This window comes from Canis lupus, chromosome 10 (assembly GCF_011100685.1).
Source record: "Canis lupus familiaris isolate Mischka breed German Shepherd chromosome 10, alternate assembly UU_Cfam_GSD_1.0, whole genome shotgun sequence".
NCBI lineage: Eukaryota > Metazoa > Chordata > Mammalia > Carnivora > Canidae > Canis > Canis lupus.
In genome coordinates this window covers 41,687,752-41,707,214 of record NC_049231.1, presented here as the reverse complement: position 1 = coordinate 41,707,214, position 19,463 = coordinate 41,687,752, and the positions used below count along the sequence as shown (strand labels likewise).

General features: G+C 39.5%; 1 protein-coding gene across 3 annotated transcripts in view; it reads left to right on the top strand.

Moving 5' to 3' along the window:
* IL18R1 (interleukin 18 receptor 1) overlaps positions 1–19,463 on the top strand; it is a 39,246-nt gene that overhangs the window by 665 nt on the left and 19,118 nt on the right. For 2 of the 3 annotated variants that reach the window (XM_038550918.1, XM_038550916.1), the window contains exons 2-5: positions 6,726–6,811; positions 10,890–11,133; positions 15,249–15,414; positions 18,610–18,760. In XM_038550918.1, coding sequence (XP_038406846.1) covers positions 6,754–6,811; positions 10,890–11,133; positions 15,249–15,414; positions 18,610–18,760 — 619 coding nt within the window. In that variant the 5' untranslated portion in view covers positions 6,726–6,753. Of the gene's footprint in view, positions 1–5,017; positions 5,053–6,725; positions 6,812–10,889; positions 11,134–15,248; positions 15,415–18,609; positions 18,761–19,463 lie in introns of those variants that run through there. The other variant, XM_038550917.1, reaches the window with a different exon arrangement.

Below are 19,463 nucleotides of genomic sequence, written 5' to 3'. Positions count from 1 at the left end.
CGCCGGCCGGCCCAGCCCAGCCAGGGCACGGGGGTTCTGGAAACAAGATCGTTAAGGGTGTGTGCCACTATGTGTAACAGGTCTTCCTCCGCTGATGGGGGGCGGGGGTGCCCCTGGAAAACCCAGACTAGGTTGAAAATATGCGAAGTCACTGGGAGATGCGGTTAATACGTCTAACCTCCTGAACATCAGGGCTCAGCCTACCTGAAGGTGCGCAGAACCCTTACGTTAGCCTACAGTTGGGTGAAATCCTCCAGCACGACGCCTAATTCATAATAAGCGGTCGAATATCTCATTTATTTGATGGAATAGTATACGGAAAAGGAGAAACAGCGGTCGCATGGGGGTACAGAATGGCTCTAAGTGTATCTGTTGTTCACCCTCATGATCCCCAGGCCGACTGGGAGTTGCAGCTAGTGAGGATCATAGGGCATATCACTAGGATGCGAAAGATTCAAATTCAAAGTGCAAAGTATGGTTTCCACTGAATGTGTAACTCTTTTGCACCATCATACAATCAAAAAAGCATAAATGGAGCTGTCATAAGTAGGGATTTTGTGTACATATATATGTATACATGCAGATATGCATATACATCTATATATATACTTTAAAATATTATTTATATAAGTAGATGTCCAGGTGTCTGCATATATACGCACATATATGTGCACCCGTGCACACATGAATAATTGGTGAGACAGCATCCATTTTTCCAGCTAGTATAATTTCAGACCTTAAAACTTGCCCTATAATTCTTTTTTTTTTTTTTTTCTAAAAAAGTGAGAAGAGCTAAAATAATCGGTAGCTTTTACAAATTAAGCACTTATCTGGCATGGTATAGAAAACTTTTAGATGCATTATTTTCTCTCAATCCTCCTGTAGGCTGACTGAAGTAGGCACTATCATTATGCTTAATGAAAGGAGGAGAACCAAAGCAGAGAGATGTTTAGTCATTTATCCAAAGGCATCCAGCTTACTAAGTAATAGATCACAGATTCACACCAAAATTTCCCTGATTCCAAAATCTCTACTTTTAATTTGAGGTGCTTCCAGGAGTTAGAACCCCAAGCAAGTTGCTTTGCAGGTTAGGAGACAAACTAATGACTGGGTGATCCCTGTCAGGTATAGACACCTGAGGTTATTGTATTAATTCCACCCTCTTCCCTTGTTCTATTCTTGGGAACCTCAGCAAACACTCCTTTTGGTGCTGTGCAGTGCTGGGATCTCGGGCGCACTTCTCATCCTGAGGACCTTGAGTGGCTTGGGAGGGTGTACATTTGGGAGAAACTGGGTTTATTCAGGTTCTGGGATAATGCGACTGCTAACCAACCCTTCCCCTCCCTGCCAGCACAAAAACACATACAAAGGCTGTGAGCAAGAGGTCTGGGAACAAAAAAAAAAAAAAAAAAAGAGGTCTGGGAACACGGAAAGACAGGGTCCCAGGGAGTGGGGATGAATCCAGGAGTAATGGGAATGCCGCGTGGTGCAGGTGTGTGGACAAAGGCTGTTTGGGGCACTGGCAGTTGGAGAGCTTCCCTGAGAAGGTGATCAGAGTCAGGTTGTAAGAATTGCAAGGACCCTGCAGTTAGAAGTGGGAAGGGTTCGGGTAGCAGGACTAGCACAGGCGCAGGTGGAGTGGAGGAGGCCTAGGGACGCCACAGAGATCTGTGTGACAAGGACTATGAAATGGGAATGATTCTCCTGGCCTTGCAGATGAAAAGCCTAATTCAACATAAATTCTACTTTCCTTAGAGTGAAAGCATGTGGAAGCATGTGTGTGCGCATGTGCACCTGTGTGTGTTTTATGTCGAAGATCATTTTTTTCCTCTTTGCGTTGGTTGTTTTATCATCTCAATGGCTGAGTTAAACACTTAGGCACCGAACACTGCAGAAGAAGAGTTATTTTACAAATCACTGGTGTTAAGGTTTTCCTCAAGGCAGTTTATCTTAGGAGGTGCTCAATTTTGATTTTCTGGGTAGAGTGATTTCAGTCGAGGAGATCTACATCTATTCCTGTGTGAGTCAGTGTAACGCTCTATAATCTGGGCCAGTTCACTGGTCAAGTCTCAGCTTCCTTCGCAGAAAGAACTCAGCCTCACAACTAAGGAGGCTACCAAGAAGTAGCCTTACAACTATGGGTTTCTGAGAATTAGGTTTTTTTAGAAAATGGTCACTTTTCTCAGGGTAGGGTATATGAACAGGGCAAGTGGGCAAAACCTTCCAGGATGAGATTCAGACACTCTGCAGGACCCTGGACTATAGTCAGAACGGTTGGCTTGCCCTTCGTCACACGATTTTTAGAAGAGAACTTTATCATTTAGGGAAAACTTCATGCCATTCAGTGATTTAGGGGAAGTTTGTGAATGTTCTTTGTGTGTGTGCACATACATATCTATATACATATACATCTGTGTATGTGCACATATACTTAATATGTCTTAAATGGTGAATTATTATTAAATGTGTATTTATGATATATTAAATGTACTTTTAGGTACACAAACAAGTCCGCTAGATTAGTGTCTTCCTACCGTGGTTGCATATTAGAATCGCCAGGAGGATTTTCAGGTGTCTGGGTGAGGACCTAGGTATTGTGATTATTATTTAAGATCCAGGGTAGAATGAGTACCCTAGACTTCACATCAGTTGTTAAAACGTATTTTCCAAGATATCATGCTTTAAGGAGCATTTCAAAGGTAAGATTATGCAGATGTAACAGTGGATCGGATGATCACCTAAGACACCAAACTTTATATGTTTAATGAATTTAATGAATTCATCAATTCAGCAAATAATAAACATAAAATAAAGTATGTCAGTTAGTGATGAGTACTATGAATGAAAAAACAAAGCACAGTGGAAGAGGAAAGAGTGGTGTGTGTGTACATGTGTGCAAGCACATACACACACATGCTTGCATACATACACACGCTTGCATGTATTTGCACCTGAGCAATCATGCTGCTAGATTTCCATAGAATGCTTGCAGAGAGCCCTTACATTATAACTATGCTTTCAGCACACTGTAAAGGGAAGATGGGACTTTTTAATTAATTATAGAGAAATAATTAGTAGCTCTTTGAGAAAAAAAATTATTTAGACCTATCTTCATACCAAACAAGAAGATTAATTGTTAATGAATAAAACATTTTAATGTTAAAAAAAGCCCCTAAGCCATAAAAAGGAAGAAAGCATACCTTGAATATACATACACCAGACCACTGAGGGGAAAGGAATGGCCTACATGCAAAAGTAATGGAAAAATCACCAAGAAAAAGCATAGTGGAGTTGACTGCATAAATATGAAGTCTCCCATATGTGAAACAGCAAAAGAGGAATTTGAAGGGTAAATTCAATAAATTGAAAAAAAAAAAAAAAAACCCCGCTAAGACATCTAAGAATTGGACCAAGGTGTAAAAAAATAGTTCATACACAAGGGAATATAATAGCTAAAAACATATATGCTTAATATTATTTTTTAAAAGATTTTATATATATTTCACAGAGAGAGAGAGAGCATGAGCAGGAGAGGGGCAGAGGGAGAGGGAGATGCAGACTTCCCGCTGAGCGGGGAGCTGGAGGTGGGGCTTCATCCCAGGATCCTGGGATTGTTATTCCAGGATCATGACCTGGCGGAAGGCAGATCCTTAACTGACTGAGCCCCCCAGGCACCCTTATGTTCTGATTTATAGCAATAGAAACGCAGGTTAAAAAACAAACAAACAAACAAAAGACATGAAACACCATTAACCAATTTAAAGAGAGAATTAAAGAATGAGAATGCAGGATGCTTATGTGGGTGTGATAGATGGATATTATCTTGCACAGCTGAGGAGTATGAATTATTACATTTCTAGAATGCAGTTTGGTAGTATGTGTTTATCTCATTTAAAATGTATTCTTTAAAAAAAATAAAAATAAAATGTATTCTTTGATCATAGATTGTATTGCCATTGTCATAACACCAAGAAAGGTAGATAAATAACTAACATTTAAGTGATACTTCTTATGCACCAGATACTTTGCAAAGGTAACTCATGAAACCTTCACATCAGTTCTGGGATGTAGTATTGTTATTCTCTTTCCTAAATAAAGAAACTAAAGAGCAGGGAGGATAAGTGACTTGCCCAGGGTATTCAGCTGGTAAACAATAGGATGAGGATCCAAATTCAACCAGTTTGGTGCCAGAGGTCATGCCCCCAAAACTGATCCATACCCTTTGACACAAGAAGATAGTCATGAGGTTATTTTGTAATAAAAATATCTTATAAATTATAATAGTCCCGTATCGGGGGATATATGTAGCAATTAAGGTGATGTTAACGGAGATTTTTGTGACACAGGGGAGTGTTCATTTATTACGTGGAAAATGCAGGATATGAACATTTTGAATATCTGAATTATTTGAAAGTCATATAGAAAAAGTACAAGGCAACATGTTAAAGTATTATGCATATTGAGATCATTTTCTTCTTTTCAATCTTTATTTTATAATGGCATCATATATTGGGCACATAATACTTTGGAAATAAAAAAAATTGGAAGAAAGAAAGGAAGAAAGAGAGAAGGAAGGAAGGAGGAAAGAGAAAAATTGAAAAATTATGGACTGGCAAAAAAATCAATAACAAACATAATACTAAAAAAACCCCAAATGTCCTTCATGCAAGAAATTTAATATTTATATTCTCCTATGTATATCTTATTAATACTTACTAGGATATCTGTGACATTTCCCAGAATAGCTTTTCTTTCGAAAATGAGTTCCATTATTTAATAACTTAATCTTTTAAATCCACAATAAGTACATTATAATTTATATACATACACACAGAGCAGCCCAAATATCAGCTACTTTGTATACTGGGATCTTAACATGTTTCATATTGAAATTCAGAGTTAACTCATCAGAATGCTGGATTATTTCATAGTAAATTTATTTCTCAGTAGACCTTGAAAATTAACAAAAGCCAAAACCAAGAAAAAACAGCAGTGCCCTTTATGAGGCTGTGTCAGTCTTAACCAGAGGAAACACTTTTCATTCTATTTGAGGTAAGAGAATAGATAGTTAATAATAAATGTATGTAATATGTGTGGGTGGGGGATTGATTTCAAGCCACATAACCATAGAAATATTCTAATTTGAATAGTTGGTACTTTCCATACATTCTTAACTCTTTTGTCTTTACGTTATTATTATCTATTGGAAATTACAGCAGATGCTTTGTGATGTTATTCATAAAGATTGATGTAAGTGGTTTGATGGTTTTGCTGTTAAACTTCATCCAGGATTTGAACATTAACAGCCATTTTTTTTAAGTATGGGAGGTGAGTGGCAATTGGTAAGAGAATTATTTGGGACGGAGAAACTACCATGCATCCAGAAAGCCTTCATTGCTTTGGCTGATCTAATTACTCAACAATTTTGGTGATAAGCCTTCTTACTAATTTCCATTTTGGTAATGAGCAGATAGGATCTGACACTTTTAAGTAACTTGCCTAAGGTTGCAGAGCTAGTCAGGGCTCCAGATGGAATGCCAGCCCAGGGTTGTGTGCCCCAGAAAGCGAGCTCTTTCATCACGCTGTGCTTCCTCCACCCAGTGGAGCTCAGTGTGTGTTATGCAGGGAGCATGGGATTGCTTCTGAAATATTCATACTCAGTGTAAGAGTCCCACTGCCCCCTTCCCTTGTTCTACTCTCTAAATTTGTAATTCACGGGACAAATGATGGGTTGGAGTAAGGACTTAAATTCAATACAGATCTGAGTTGACGGCGTCCATGTAGATTAGACATTTGGAGTGTAGGGAATTTCTGCTTCGTCTCTCTGTTTCCTAAAATAAACACATGTGGGTGTATGTGTGTAAATACACACACACACACACACACATCCATACATCTATTCCCCTGTAACAAGTGTTAGTGCTTACTATGTGCTAGGCATTGGTCTGGACTCTTATGATACAGTAATGAACAAAGTAGATAGTTTCTAGCTCATGAAGAACTTTGTTCTGAAGAAGGAAGATGGATATTTATTTATTTAAGACTTCATTTATTTATTTGAGAGACTGAGAGAGAGAGAGACAGAGTGAGAGAGAGGGAGCACAAGCTGGGGGAGGGGCAGATTCCTTGCTGAGCAGGGAGCCTGATGTAGGGCTCTGATCCCAGGCCCCTGGGATCATGACCTGAGCTATAAAGGCAGATACTTAACTGACTGAGCCACATAGGCACCTGAAGGTGGGTCTTTAAAAAGTCAAGTGATAAATGAAGATCATGATGAGCATTCTGGTGTGATGAGAGAAAAAGGAGCACACACAGACACAAACACACCCCTATTTGGGCACACCTGCCATACATGTCTTGGTAAATTACAGACTGTCTATTGATAGACCAGTAGGTTCTCTGGAAATACTTTTGTCTTCAACTTTGATCTTTGAGGTAAGATTTAGTAGACCAGGCTCGAAATACAGCAGACTCTCTTGTATCAGAAAATTGCGCTAGTTGGAAATTTTCTGGATGCTGAAATTCATTACCTTGAAGTTTTATGAATTCTGTGTAGCTGAAAGTTCTGAGAATACTTGATGACTATATTAAAGGATGTGAAAACTTCCTGCACTGATTTCTTTTTAAAGTCTGTGTGCCAGAAGATTTTTAAAAATTCTCCTTCATGACACAGGTGTGCTTTTGTTTGCAAGTTTGGGCTGAACCTGTCTTATTCCATTTTCCAGAGAAAACATTGGAGGCAGAATCCTAAATATGCATCATATAGAACTACTCTTGACACTTTTGGCGCTTATGTTTACAAGAACCTTAGGTAAGTAATTATAGTCATTCACAAGCATACTTAATTGGTAGTCTAGAGGGAATATGAAGGTTTCACTTTTTTTATGTGGAGGTGTCTACTGAAGATGCTGAATTTATTAAAATTAGTGGTTTTGAATTTTATTTTGAAAGTTACCACCCATTTGGTGTCCCTGGCATAGAGAAAAAAAAGTTCATAGAAATGATATCAAATAAGAATTATATGGAACTACTGAAAAAGAAAACATTTAGCCCTCTGAGTTTATGTAGAGAGAGCAGGATTGTATCTGGAAACAAATTACATTTGTCAGAGATGAAAATCTGCTTTATGTTATTTAAAACTGAAGAGTTCACAGCCATCGTTATTATTGATTTTTAGAAAGTTTTACACGCATTATTTTTCTCCAAACATGAAGGCCAAGAGTGATCTCATTATTTAGGTAGTGAAGACAGTGAGTGGGAATACCTTGCAGGGCTGGGGGGAAATATTCAAGTTAGAAGGACTACATAAGAAAGACTGCATAGACCGGAGAAAACACGTAGGCTTCATATCAGGTGGCAAGTACTAGTTTTAACTGAGCGGTGATGGCTTGGAGACTTTTATCAAGAAGGATTCTGTGGCTTTATAGGATCCTTTGGAGAAGAGATGCATGACTGAATAGCAAGGTTCTCTTTATGCTTTGGAGGAGCAGGTGGGAACAGAAATATTAATTTGCCTTGATCTGTTATCTAGGAAAGGGTAACACATGAGCCCATATCTCTACTTTGAAAATTACTGCTGAAGAGATAGGGAATTTAAGTGAGTGATACTTTCAAATAATTCCAGTCCAATATTTACTGAAGTGGGTCCATGTTTGTTGGAATGCAGACAATGCAATACTACCCAGATGTTAAAGGAAGGAGATAGATCTGCTGCTTTTGATATGGAATAATCTGTTAGAAACTGCTGGGTGAAAAGCAAGGTGCAGGAAAGGGTGCATCATGGGTGCCTTGCTCTATAGACATACACTAATAACCTTGCTCCCAAGTTACAATGAACTATGTTTCAGGCTGGAAAATAGCCATGCAATCCATTCTAAAGGGTTACTAAGGTCCCAGCAATTTGTCCTTTCAGGAATCGGAAGAGTACCTTTTATAAAGGGTTCGCTCTAGGCAAATATGACAATATTCTACATGAGGATTCATTTAACCTAGTAGAAGCTGAAAGACAATATCCTATTTATTGTCCAAACTCAAGGCAATTTCAGAGACAGACATCATTTCAAAGGGTCTAGGTTGTTGACCTTGCTGGATTCTTACTCTCTGTTCCTGTAAGAATGGGAGTACCTGTTCTGGGCAGCCCGTATACCTTGAATTCCACTCTTTTTTTTTTTTTTTCAATCAAAACTCATTTCCTTTTTTTTTAAAGATTTTATTTATTTATTCATGAGAGACAGAGAGAGAGAGAGAGAGAGAGGGAGAGAAAAGCAGAGACACAGGCAGAGGGAGAAGCAAGCTCCATGTGGGGAGCCCGACACAGAACTCGACCCCAGGTCTCCAGGATCAGGCCCGGGGCTGAGGGCGACGCTAAACCGCTGAGCCACCCAGGCTGCCCTCAAAACTCATTTCTTTTTCTTGTTTTTTTTTCTCAAAACTCATTTCTAATCAACAACACCTGTAGTGTTAAGCATAAGATTAGGTAGCTGATGAAACCACTAACGGCCAGGGAGGTGTGAACGGAGTATGGTCAGTAATATTGTAATAACATGTGGTGACTACATTTATCATGGTGAGCACTGAGTAATGTATAGAATTGTTGATCTCCAACCATCTACCCCTGGCGAGTATGTAATCCAGGTTAGGTTTCAGCAAATGATAAGTACTCCCCAAAAGAAATGGTGAATGTGTCTATCACAACAAAGACACAGATATTTATGGAAGTGTTTTTTTTAAAGGTAGGCTGAAACATAGAAAGAACACATATATTCAACAACAGAATGGATAAATTGTCAAATATGACAACTATAAAAACTATGAGAAAAAGAACAAATCACTGCTTCTTGCAGCAACATGGATGCCTATCCAAGACATGATGGAGTAGGAAAGAATCCAGACACAGAAGAGCACATACTGTAGGATTTGTGTACTTTGTCTTATGTATAGTATATCTCTGAAACAGGAAAATAAATTGTTGTTGACATACCATCCTTTCGGATGTCAATTAAAACTGACACCAACACTTACACATGTATCACAACTTCTGTGTTAAAGTACTGAAATGTAAAATGGAGTTTCTATAACAACCAGCAAACACAAGGCTGATATTCATTAACACTTGTACTTTGAGGTAGATTTGACATCCCATGTATTCAAAGAATTCTTCTATCATTTGAGCCACTTCCTTTTTACATTGTGGTTAACAGCATTGGTTTAAACTAGACAGTTGTTTTGAGAAATAGACCCTAACTATAAAGAAGGCATTTTCTTCATGCCCTCAGAGAAATACTCTACTTAATTTAAGATTCTCATTCTCAAAATTCAGTTAAAGGGTACTGTTTGTGGGGATGCAAATTAGTGCAGCCACTGCGAAAAACAGTGTGGAGGTTCCTCAAAAAATAACGAATAGAAACACCATGCAATTCAGTGATTTCACTATTGGGTATTTATACAAAGAAAACAAAAACACTGATTTGAAAACGTACATGCACCCCTAGGTTTATTGCAGCATTGTTTACAATGGTCAAGATAGGGAAGCAACCCAAGTGTCCACCGATAGATGAATGGATAAAGAAGATGTGGTGTATATACATACATGCAATAAAATATTCCTCAACCACAAAAAAGAATGAGATCTTGCCATTCGTGACAACGTGGATGTACCTAAAGGGTCTTATGCTGAATAAAATAAGTGAGAAATACAAATATCATATAATTTTGCTTATACATGGAATCTTAAAAACAAAACAAATGAATAAACAAACAAACGCAGACTCTTAAATACAGAGAACAAATAGGTTGCTGCCAGAGGGAAGGTGGGTGGGGGGCATGAATGAAGTATATAAAGAGGAGTAAGAGTGTAAACTTCCAGTTATAAATAAGTCACAGGGATGAGAAATACGCATAGGTCAAAATATGGTCAAAGTATGGTCAAAAATATTGTAATAACATTATATGGTGAGCACTGAGTAATGTATAGAACTGTTGATCAATATGTTGTGTACCTGAAACTAATATACCATTGTGTGTTAATTATACTTCAATAAAAGGCCAAGCTGAAGCCACCAAAGAATAGGATATGGAAAGGGTCCATGAGTGCTGATGTTGAACTATCAGATATTCAGAGGGAGGGGAATGATGATCCTGTTAGCTGAAAGGAGCAGATAAATTTCCAAAGTCAGAGCATCTGGGTTGATGGAGAAAGAGGGAAGGAGTGAGGGAGGGAGAGAGCGAGCCTGCAAGAGCACTCAAGGAGGGAAGGAACAGATACCCAGGTTTGGAGTGATATTGTATTAATCAATTCTTGATGATCCACATGGTAACCCAGAGAGATCATGAACTCACACACACTCTAAGCTACATGGGAGTACCTTAACCAACCCCCTGCCTGCCCAGGGAATGGTCAGGTAAACTGACTGAGAGCAGGAGAAGTGACACTTCCGGTGAGACAGATGAGGAACCCTGAGGCCTCTAGATTTCTTGTTTTCATTTCCACGGAGATTTCCCCAGCTAGAGATGTTTTGGGGTAGGTGTGGCACCACAGTGACGTCTGTGGCCTTCCTTAAGAGGAAGTTGTAATGTATAACATTTTCTTTGAAAAGATTTCACTACATTTCTCTGTCTTCTAGCTATGGTAGGTTAAGTTTTGGTACTGTCTGTTTGGGAAAAGCTGTTGGAAATTTTGTCTACATTTATGTCCTGAGAGTGTCCTCATGTTGGTAAAAGTATTGACCCTGAAATAAGAGAACTCACAGGATTGGGACACTGAGATTGCTCAGGACTTTCTTACCAAGCTGGCTTATTCACCTAATGCATTAGGAAAGAAAAAGTTTACACTTGTCATTCTGCTTTTTTTTTTTAATTTTATTTTATTTTACTCTGCTAATTTTATGAAGAAACTTGTACTTCACGTTTTAACATCACTGCGGTCAGAGGCGAACCTTTCTATCTGAAATATTGCCCATCAGCATCTGAGCACAAGAATGAAGCAACCGCCATAAAATGGTACAAGAGCAATGAATCACATGGGCGCATTGAGCTAAATTCAAGGAATTCACCCAGAATTACTCTGCACGATTATATTTTGGAGTTTTGGCCAGCTGAGTTGGAGGACAGTGGATCTTACTTTTTCCAAATGGGGTGAGTATAGCTTCTCTTGTGTTAGTATATTTCATAGAACTCTTGGAATGAGTTCAGCAAATCAGATATACAACAATCTGAAAGGATAATCCATGTATTTACTCTCCCCTACCCTTCCTCCAACATGCATAAAGCCTTCATCATTGACAAATTAAATTAAATAGTTGCCCTTGTGTTTATCTTCTTAGTGATCTTAACAAAGGATTACCTTAATTTCTTTTAGGGGATCCTTACCAAAGATAAGTGGGTACCAAATGAAAGTCATTTTACAATTCAGCTGCTCCCATTGTATAGAGTTGCTGGGCAAATGGAATAGGTGAAGGCTCCATAGTGAAGCCTTCAGGGTGTGGTGAAAGGGGGCAACCTCAGCTTCCCCGGGTGGTATCCTCAGGCTGGGGAGAGAGGTCAGAATTGGTACTGACACATCCTAGTCCAGTTTTCCAGGGTTTGTAGAGTATCAGGGGGTAGTGTGAGTGAAGGGTGCGTGGGTTTAACAGCCAGTCACAGACCTACAGACAGGGCCAGCAAGAGAGGGGAACACAGAAAGAGCTTTGCACCGCCTTCCCAGGACATACCCCTATAGCCTCTGCCAAGACACTCATAATCAAGAGTCATAAGTTCTATGAAATGAGAGAAACTAACTGAATGTTTCAGTGATTGTCACTGAACTAAGTTCTCTTTATACTTTATTTGGTAAGCTGGGAAGGAGTAACTGGGACAGGCGATGTTCTATGTAATGGCTTATTAGGCTTGATGACATGGTGTTGATCTGGCACATTTGTGGCATTGTGTAGTACTTGCATATATATATGAGTATGTGTGTATTTTTATAGAGATCTGAGACTGGCTGACCTGTGGAAGATAGCTCAGGGCCAGGTGAGTGAGTGATGGTGGTGTGCTATCAGATGTAGTAGATTTCTGGGGTGGGTCCTGATCATTATCAATAGTGCTATTGAAAGCAGAGGGAGATAGCGCAGTGAAACCTTGTTATCACTCCTGTGGTTTTGCACAAAATGAGGTCATTTTGGTTTGTTTTTATACATAGGAACTCCTAGGAGTCAGAAAGAAATTCAAGAACTCTTTTTCATTGTTTGTTTTGACCAGTGAATTTTATGTGTTCATTTAAGAGAGATAATTCTAGAAATGGGTCACAGCTAGGTCTTTCCACACTAATGTAGAATGAATACTCACCAATGGGGTAAAAAAAAAAATCTCCGCAATCTGGATTGAATAAAGGCACAATTTAAATGAAGAAAGCAGGGGCGCTTAGGTGGCTCAGTGGTTGAGCATCTGCCTTTGACTCAGGTTGTGATCCTCGGGTCCTGGAATTGAGTCCCACATTGAGTTCCCCGGGGGAGCCTGCTTCTCCCTCTGCCTATATCTCTGCCTCTTCCTGTGTCTCTCATGAATAAAAAAATACAATCTTTAAAAAGAAAGAAAAAGAAAGGAAAGAAAGAAAGAAAGAAAGAAAGAAAGAAAGAAAGAGAAAGAAAGAAAAGGAAAAGAAAGAACCCTAGACGGGGCAGGAAGAGCACACTGAGAGGAAGAGCCAGCTATCCAAAAATGTCACTTGGAGACAGGTAGGGACTGTCTAATGTCTAAGGCATTAACTGTCTCCCTGTTATGGAAGGTGGAGAACACAGCCTGGATTAGGAAGGAAAAGTGGAAGCATCAAATAGAGACAGGCTGTCAGAGAGGTATGGAGAATCAGGAAGAGGAGCCCAGAGGGCAGGAGAAACAAGGTGGCTCAGTGGCTATGGTGATGAACTTTGAAGGGTCTTGGAGGCTGATGAATAACGAATAACACGAGACTAAAGTGATGTAATGAGAAGCGGCCTTGAGGTGGTTTTGAAAATTAATGGGTGGGGTATTAGGGGGTGGGAGTACAGTGCCTGGGTGGCTCAGTTGGTGAAGTGTCTGCCTTTGGCTCAGATCATAATCCTCCCTGCTCAGTGGGGTGTCTGCTTCTTCCTCTCCCTCTGCTCCTTCCTCTGCTCATGCTATTTCTCTTGTTCACTCTGTCTCAAATAAATAAATAAAATCTTTTAAAAGATAAAAAAGAAAAATCAATGGGAACCTATACAGGTTGTTTTGGACACCTAGGGGTGCTAAAGATGGGGATTTTTTTTTTTCAAATTCGGTGCACTGGTGAAGAGTATCCTGTTTCCCTCAGAGGAGTGTGTATGTGTGTGTGTACATGTGTGCATGTGTGCACAGATTTAGGTGAGTGAGCCTCTGTAATTTCATGTGGAATCCATTGAAGACCAGACTCCACTCCTGTAATCCCTCCATTAGAACGATAATCCTTTCATTTTTCAGGACTCCTCTGCTAATAATCAAAGGCCTCTGGAGACATGCTTGTATCCTGAAGTCAGATCAAATTTAAGAAGGAAATCCACCAAGAAGGGAGGAGATGCAGGAGAGAGGGGGTTTTCTATGATAGATGGGAGGGGAGGGCATGGAGATAGAGAGAAAAGTGCATGCAGAACTCTCAGGATCATGTACCAACTTGACAAGCAGCAGGATTGACTTGGTAAGGGGTCTCCCAAGAATGAGCTAGAGCTTTTCAAATCCCTTCTTGTGTGGCAGGAGTGGCTTGTGTAACCAGGAATGGATGGCCTTGTAGGAGAGGAGGCACGGTCACTGCTTTGGGTCAGTTGCCTCAGCTTCACACTGGCCTTCCAGCTCCTTGAGCAAGGACAGTGCCCACCTGTTTATCAGCATTCCCAGTGCGGTGGCAGGGACACAGAGGCATTCTGCTACGGTGCTCACCGAGTGTTAGGAACTGGGGATTGCAGATGTAGACAACAGTATGGCCTGATAGGATGGAAATATGCATGTGCTCTCTCCCTCATAAGTGATAGGACAGAAGGATCTAGAAATATATCTCTGTCCAGCCCAGAGGGGCTGAAGTCGGGAAAACATTAGATACACATGAGAAGAGGATGATGCCAATGGGATTCTGAATCCCTTCCAAAGGGCCGGTAGCTGTATTATGTTCCACGGCCATTGACTTACCTACCTTTCATCTTTAGGACAAGCTTGTCAAGGCACCCACCACTTCCTGCCCAGCCCTGACCAGTCTTGTATGAATACACCCCCGAGGGAGGGGCCAGACTCACATCGACCCTGAAAGCATAGTATTGGGCAGTACAGTATGGGAACTTGGGCGAGGTACTTAGCTTTATGTGACGATTATCTTAATTACCTCACATAAGAGAAATCGCCATCCCCATTGCACACACACGTGCAATTCCTGGAGCTCAGTAAATGCTAGTCTTCCTTCCACACTGTAGACCTGGAGGGGGACTGCAAGAGCCTGGGGTGGGTGGGTACAAATGTGTCGGACACAAAGGACAACCTAACACATGGCTGTTGTATTTAGTATATGGATCCATATATTGCATGTGCTGCTTAAACAAACATCAGGTTGCAAACATTTCCTTGCTTAGAAGTTCCTTTTTAAAAACTGTGTTAAAGTTGTTTCGTCTTGCAGACTACTAATTTATAATCAGAAGGAACAACATCAAGACCTATTCAAACTAATGTTAGCTCAGTAAGGCACGTAAAGTGCTAATATAGCTATGCAGCCACTCCACACTTGGCTTTACTCAACAGTAATAGAAGAGAAGAGGATTGGAAGAAACTGCTTAGAGAAATATAAAAACCCAATGCATATATACAAACTTCCAGAAAACAAGTTCAGGAGTTTGTGGACTTCAAAAACCTGCTGCTGCTGTCCCATCCTGGGTTAAGAATCTTTGAACTTGTCTATCTCCAAAGATCATTGAAGTTTTCAATGATCCAGACAATGTCCAGACACCCATAATATATGGTCAGCAGTGGGTTTTGTGTGTGTGTGCGCGCGCGCGTGTGCGCGCACGTAGAACTGCTCAGGTTTTTCTCTTTCACTGCCCCTTACCATTGTCCCATGACAATTGTTAAATACTTGCTGCAACTGAAGCAAAACGGGGCAGAGCAGGGTCTGGGCATCAGTGAATGAGTCTCTTATTTATAGACAAATAAGGAAAGATTTTCACTGGATTGGTTACTAAAAGGTGGTATTTGCAAAGTCTGTACTAATTATAAAATATCTTTAAATCTTTATTTCATAGAAATGATACCCGTGAATGGAAATTAAATGTCATTGCAAGAAGGAAATACAGCTGTTTTGCTGAAAAACAACTAATTAGTAAAATTGTGGAAGTTCAAAAATCTTTGCATATAAACTGTGAACATACATACTATCAAAAACTGTCCAATAGAACATCACTGTATAAGGTAATGCTTTTAAAATATTTTAATGGGCACCTGAGTGGCTCAGTTGGTTAAGTGTCTGACTCTTGATTTCAGCTTAGACCATGATCCCAGGGTCCAGGGATTGAGCCCCGTGTCCGGCTCTGGGCACAGCAGGGAGTTGGCTTCAGATTCTCTCTCTCCCTCTGCCCCTCCCCTCTTTCTTTCTCAAAAATAAGTAAACGAATCTTTAAGAAATACGTTAACTTAAGACTTGAGGAAAAAAAAGACAAAAATCCAAAATGAGGATCTGCTGGCGGAGGAGTATTTTTGTCTTGTCATGTGCGAGCTGCATGAGCCCCCCCCCCCCCCCCCACACACACACACAGCTCAGCTGGCCTGTCTAAGCAAAGTGCCCTGGCAGGGCAGCTGAAATGAGTTCCTGCTCCAAATTTAATGTTCAATAAAAGATAACAGCTTCCTCTTCCTTGCCCCCCCTTTATTTTCCTTCTCTTTTGATAAATTAATTTTTAGGAATGCTAGCCTAAGGATTTTCATTTTCTTCTGCCACATATATTTAAAAAATTAAATTCTATTATATATACTTTTTCCCTAATCACGCAATTCCTTTTATAAAAATGGAAGATGCAAAAATGAGCAATGAAGATAGTAGAGCTCACTCAGAATTCCACCAGCCAGAGACTTTGGGGTTTGTGTGTGTGCGTGTAAACATTTGCTTTTAAAAAGTGGTATTTAAGCTTTTTAAAAATAAAAAATGGTATTTTTAATGGCTTGTAGTTTTCCTCTATCCACTAAAAATTATATTGTGATTATTCCCCTACATCTTTAAACACTCTTACAAACGTGGGCTTCCATTGTGTATTACACTTGTGTCTAACTAATCCTCTGGTTTGGGGTATTTGTTAGTTTCCTTGTTTCCACTATTATTTATAAGGCTAAAATAAATATCATTCCCATAAGTCTTAGGGTGTATGTATGATTTTATTCTTCAATCATATCCCTACAAGTAGAATTATTGTATCAAAGGCTATGAGCAGATTTATGGCTTTTGCTCCACATTATTAAACTCCTCTCTGGAATATTACTCAGCTATTAGAAATGACAAATACCCACCATTTGCTTCAATGTGGTTGGAACTGGAGGGTATTATGCTGAGTGAAGTAAGTCAGTCGGAGAAGGACAAACATTATATGTTCTCATTCATTTGGGGAATATAAATAATAGTGAAAGGGAATAGAAGGGAAGGGAGAAGAAATGTGTGGGAAATATCAGAAAGGGAGACAGAACGTAAAGACTGCTAACTCTGGGAAACAAACTAGGGGTGGTAGAAGGGGAGAAGGGCGGGGGGTGGGAGTGAATGGGTGACGGGCACTGGGGGTTATTCTGTATGTTAGTAAATTGAACACCAATAAAAAATAAATTAAAAAAAAAAACTCCTCTCTCGGGAACTACACTAGTTCTAAACCATCTTTTCAACCACCACCACATACACTGAGAAGTCATACTGTTAGAACATTTATGAATTTGACATGCAAAATTTCTGTAATTTTTAGTAGCTTTTCCCCATTTCTTTTCTTAATAATAAATTGAACATTTTTATATATCAATTGCACCTTAGTATTACTTCTTTTGTGGATGATCTATTTTCTTCAGCTGGCATACCTTTTACTTGAATTGTTTTTTTTTAATTTTTATTTATTTATGATAGTCACACAGAGAGAGAGAGAGAGAGAGGCAGAGACACAGGCAGAGGGAGAAGCAGGCAGAGGGAGAAGCAGGCTCCATGCACCAGGAGCCCGATGTGGGATTTGATCCCGGGTCCCCAGGATCACGCCCTGGGCCAAAGGCAGGCACCAAACCACTGCGCCACCCAGGGATCCCCTTTTACTTGAATTGTAAGAGCTCTTTTAGACAACACTATAGAGATTATATATATATACACATTCACATATGTATTATATATAACCTTACAGTATACACATATATAATATATACACATGCATAGTATTCATACATGCAGATGCACAATACAAATTATATTATTTCTATAGAAGAACAAACCTGAAAAATGTGACTCTGTTACATAAATTTTAAAGATCTTTATGGGAAAGTGATCCTGACAGAAGCCTTTCAGAAAGTTGAAGCTACAGATGATTTCCTAGAAACCTTTGTTTGCATATTTTGCTTTACCACTGTTGTGATTTTTCAGGGAAAGCTCTTATCCAAATGTTTTCTAAATGTCTAAGTCAGTCTAGTTGACTTGATTCTATTTCCTGTCATGTGTAAATATTTTAGAGTAATATAAATTTGTGAGGTTCAGTGTACTAGATTTCAAGAAGTCTCAATATGAGGATACTTAAACTTAGAAAATACATCTATTGAGGATGTTTCCAGCTCTATGGTTAACCACAGGGTTCAGCATTCTCAGCCTAATTACAGATCATTGCCTGAAGGGAGGAGAGCAAGGAAGCTAAATCAACTGATTGGAAATAAAAATGAAGTCTTTGATATTTTAATGTGCCTTGGAAAAAACAGTTTGGGTTCAAAAATTTGACATATAAAGAAACAATTTACTGAGGTGAGGGATATATGTGAGTGCTTCACCAAACCATGCTAAGTACCCTCTGGGTCTAGCCCCAGTTGCTGCCAGCTTTAGCACCTTCAAGAGAAATCTGTGAGTGGTACATTCTCCTTGTTCAGTGTTTGTGGGAACAGTGTCACATAGTCAGGGTTAGCAATTTAGCTTCCATTTTCTGTATCTGGATTTTAGATTGCTTTAGAACCTCTTCTGTGGGTGACTGGAGGCTAGATTGAAGAAGGTGGCTTTTTTTGCTATTATTCATTCCTGTGACCCATATGGAAATTTGTGATGAAGAGACACGTTTGTGTGTGCCTATGGATTTGAATGTCCTGATACATTTGTGATCAGTCCATCAGTCCATTGTCTTCTGGTGGAAGACATCAAGGGGGTGGGTGGTCTGCTAGGTACTTGGGTCTCTGAATGATTCTGCTCCCACCTCCACTACCCACCCCCAGGATGGGTAGTCCTGAGTATATGAAATTAGATGCAGTGCTAAGTCACTGGGACATCACCTTGGAAATTGCTAGTTTTCATTGTTTCCCTTTTTCGATAAAAATCTTAACAATTTTTGAATCAATATAATGTGGTACTGCTTTTACTTAAAATATTTTAACTTTATTTTTTTTTGTACAAAACAGAACTGTGAAAAGATAGAGAACAATAAAAACCCAGCTTTACAGAAGAATGCAGAATTTAATGATCAGGGATATTATACCTGTGTGTTTTTCATTCATCATAATGGAAAACTATTTAATGTCACCAAAACCTTCAATGTAACAGTAGTTGGAGGTAAGAGAAATTTTAGAATCAGAAAGAAACAAATGTGTCTTTGTAAAATGGAATTTTTTTTTGTAATGTAGCACAGGAATCTAGAGGCAACTTACTTGGAGTTGTGACCACATCGCTAAGTCAAATATAAGGGTCAAGTCATTTGGGCATCATGCACCACACTGGAAGGATTTTTTTTTCCGGGAGGGGTAGTAAATGACCTTTATGAAGGTGAGCCTCCCATGAGTCAGCACTCTTATTTCATGTTTGAGTAATTTGTGGAATTTCTTGTTGCTTAGTTATACTTTCACTCAACAGATATTTGTCAAGGGTGTTTATATTCAAAGAACTGTACTAAGCATCAGGGAAATAGGAAATGAAGTAAATAATATACAATTCTCGAGGAACTTGATTATAAGGCAGGAGAAGTAATAAGCTACACAGGAATACCCTAGTATATGAAACTGGATTCATCTGTGGGGTGTGAGGGTACAGAGAGAGTCCAGGAGACTGAGCTAAGTTTAAAGGTTGAACATGACAGATGGGCAGGATGACATGCTGGGGACAGGGTCTCTGGGTTTTCAATGATGTACTGCAAGTTTTAGTAGATGGCATACTGTCTCAAAGGTGTCCTTTTACACCACCTCTTCCCAGGGCTCCCACTGACGTTCCTGAGGGGGGAAGAAGGATGGATCCAGAGAAAGATAACCAATAACGATTTTCC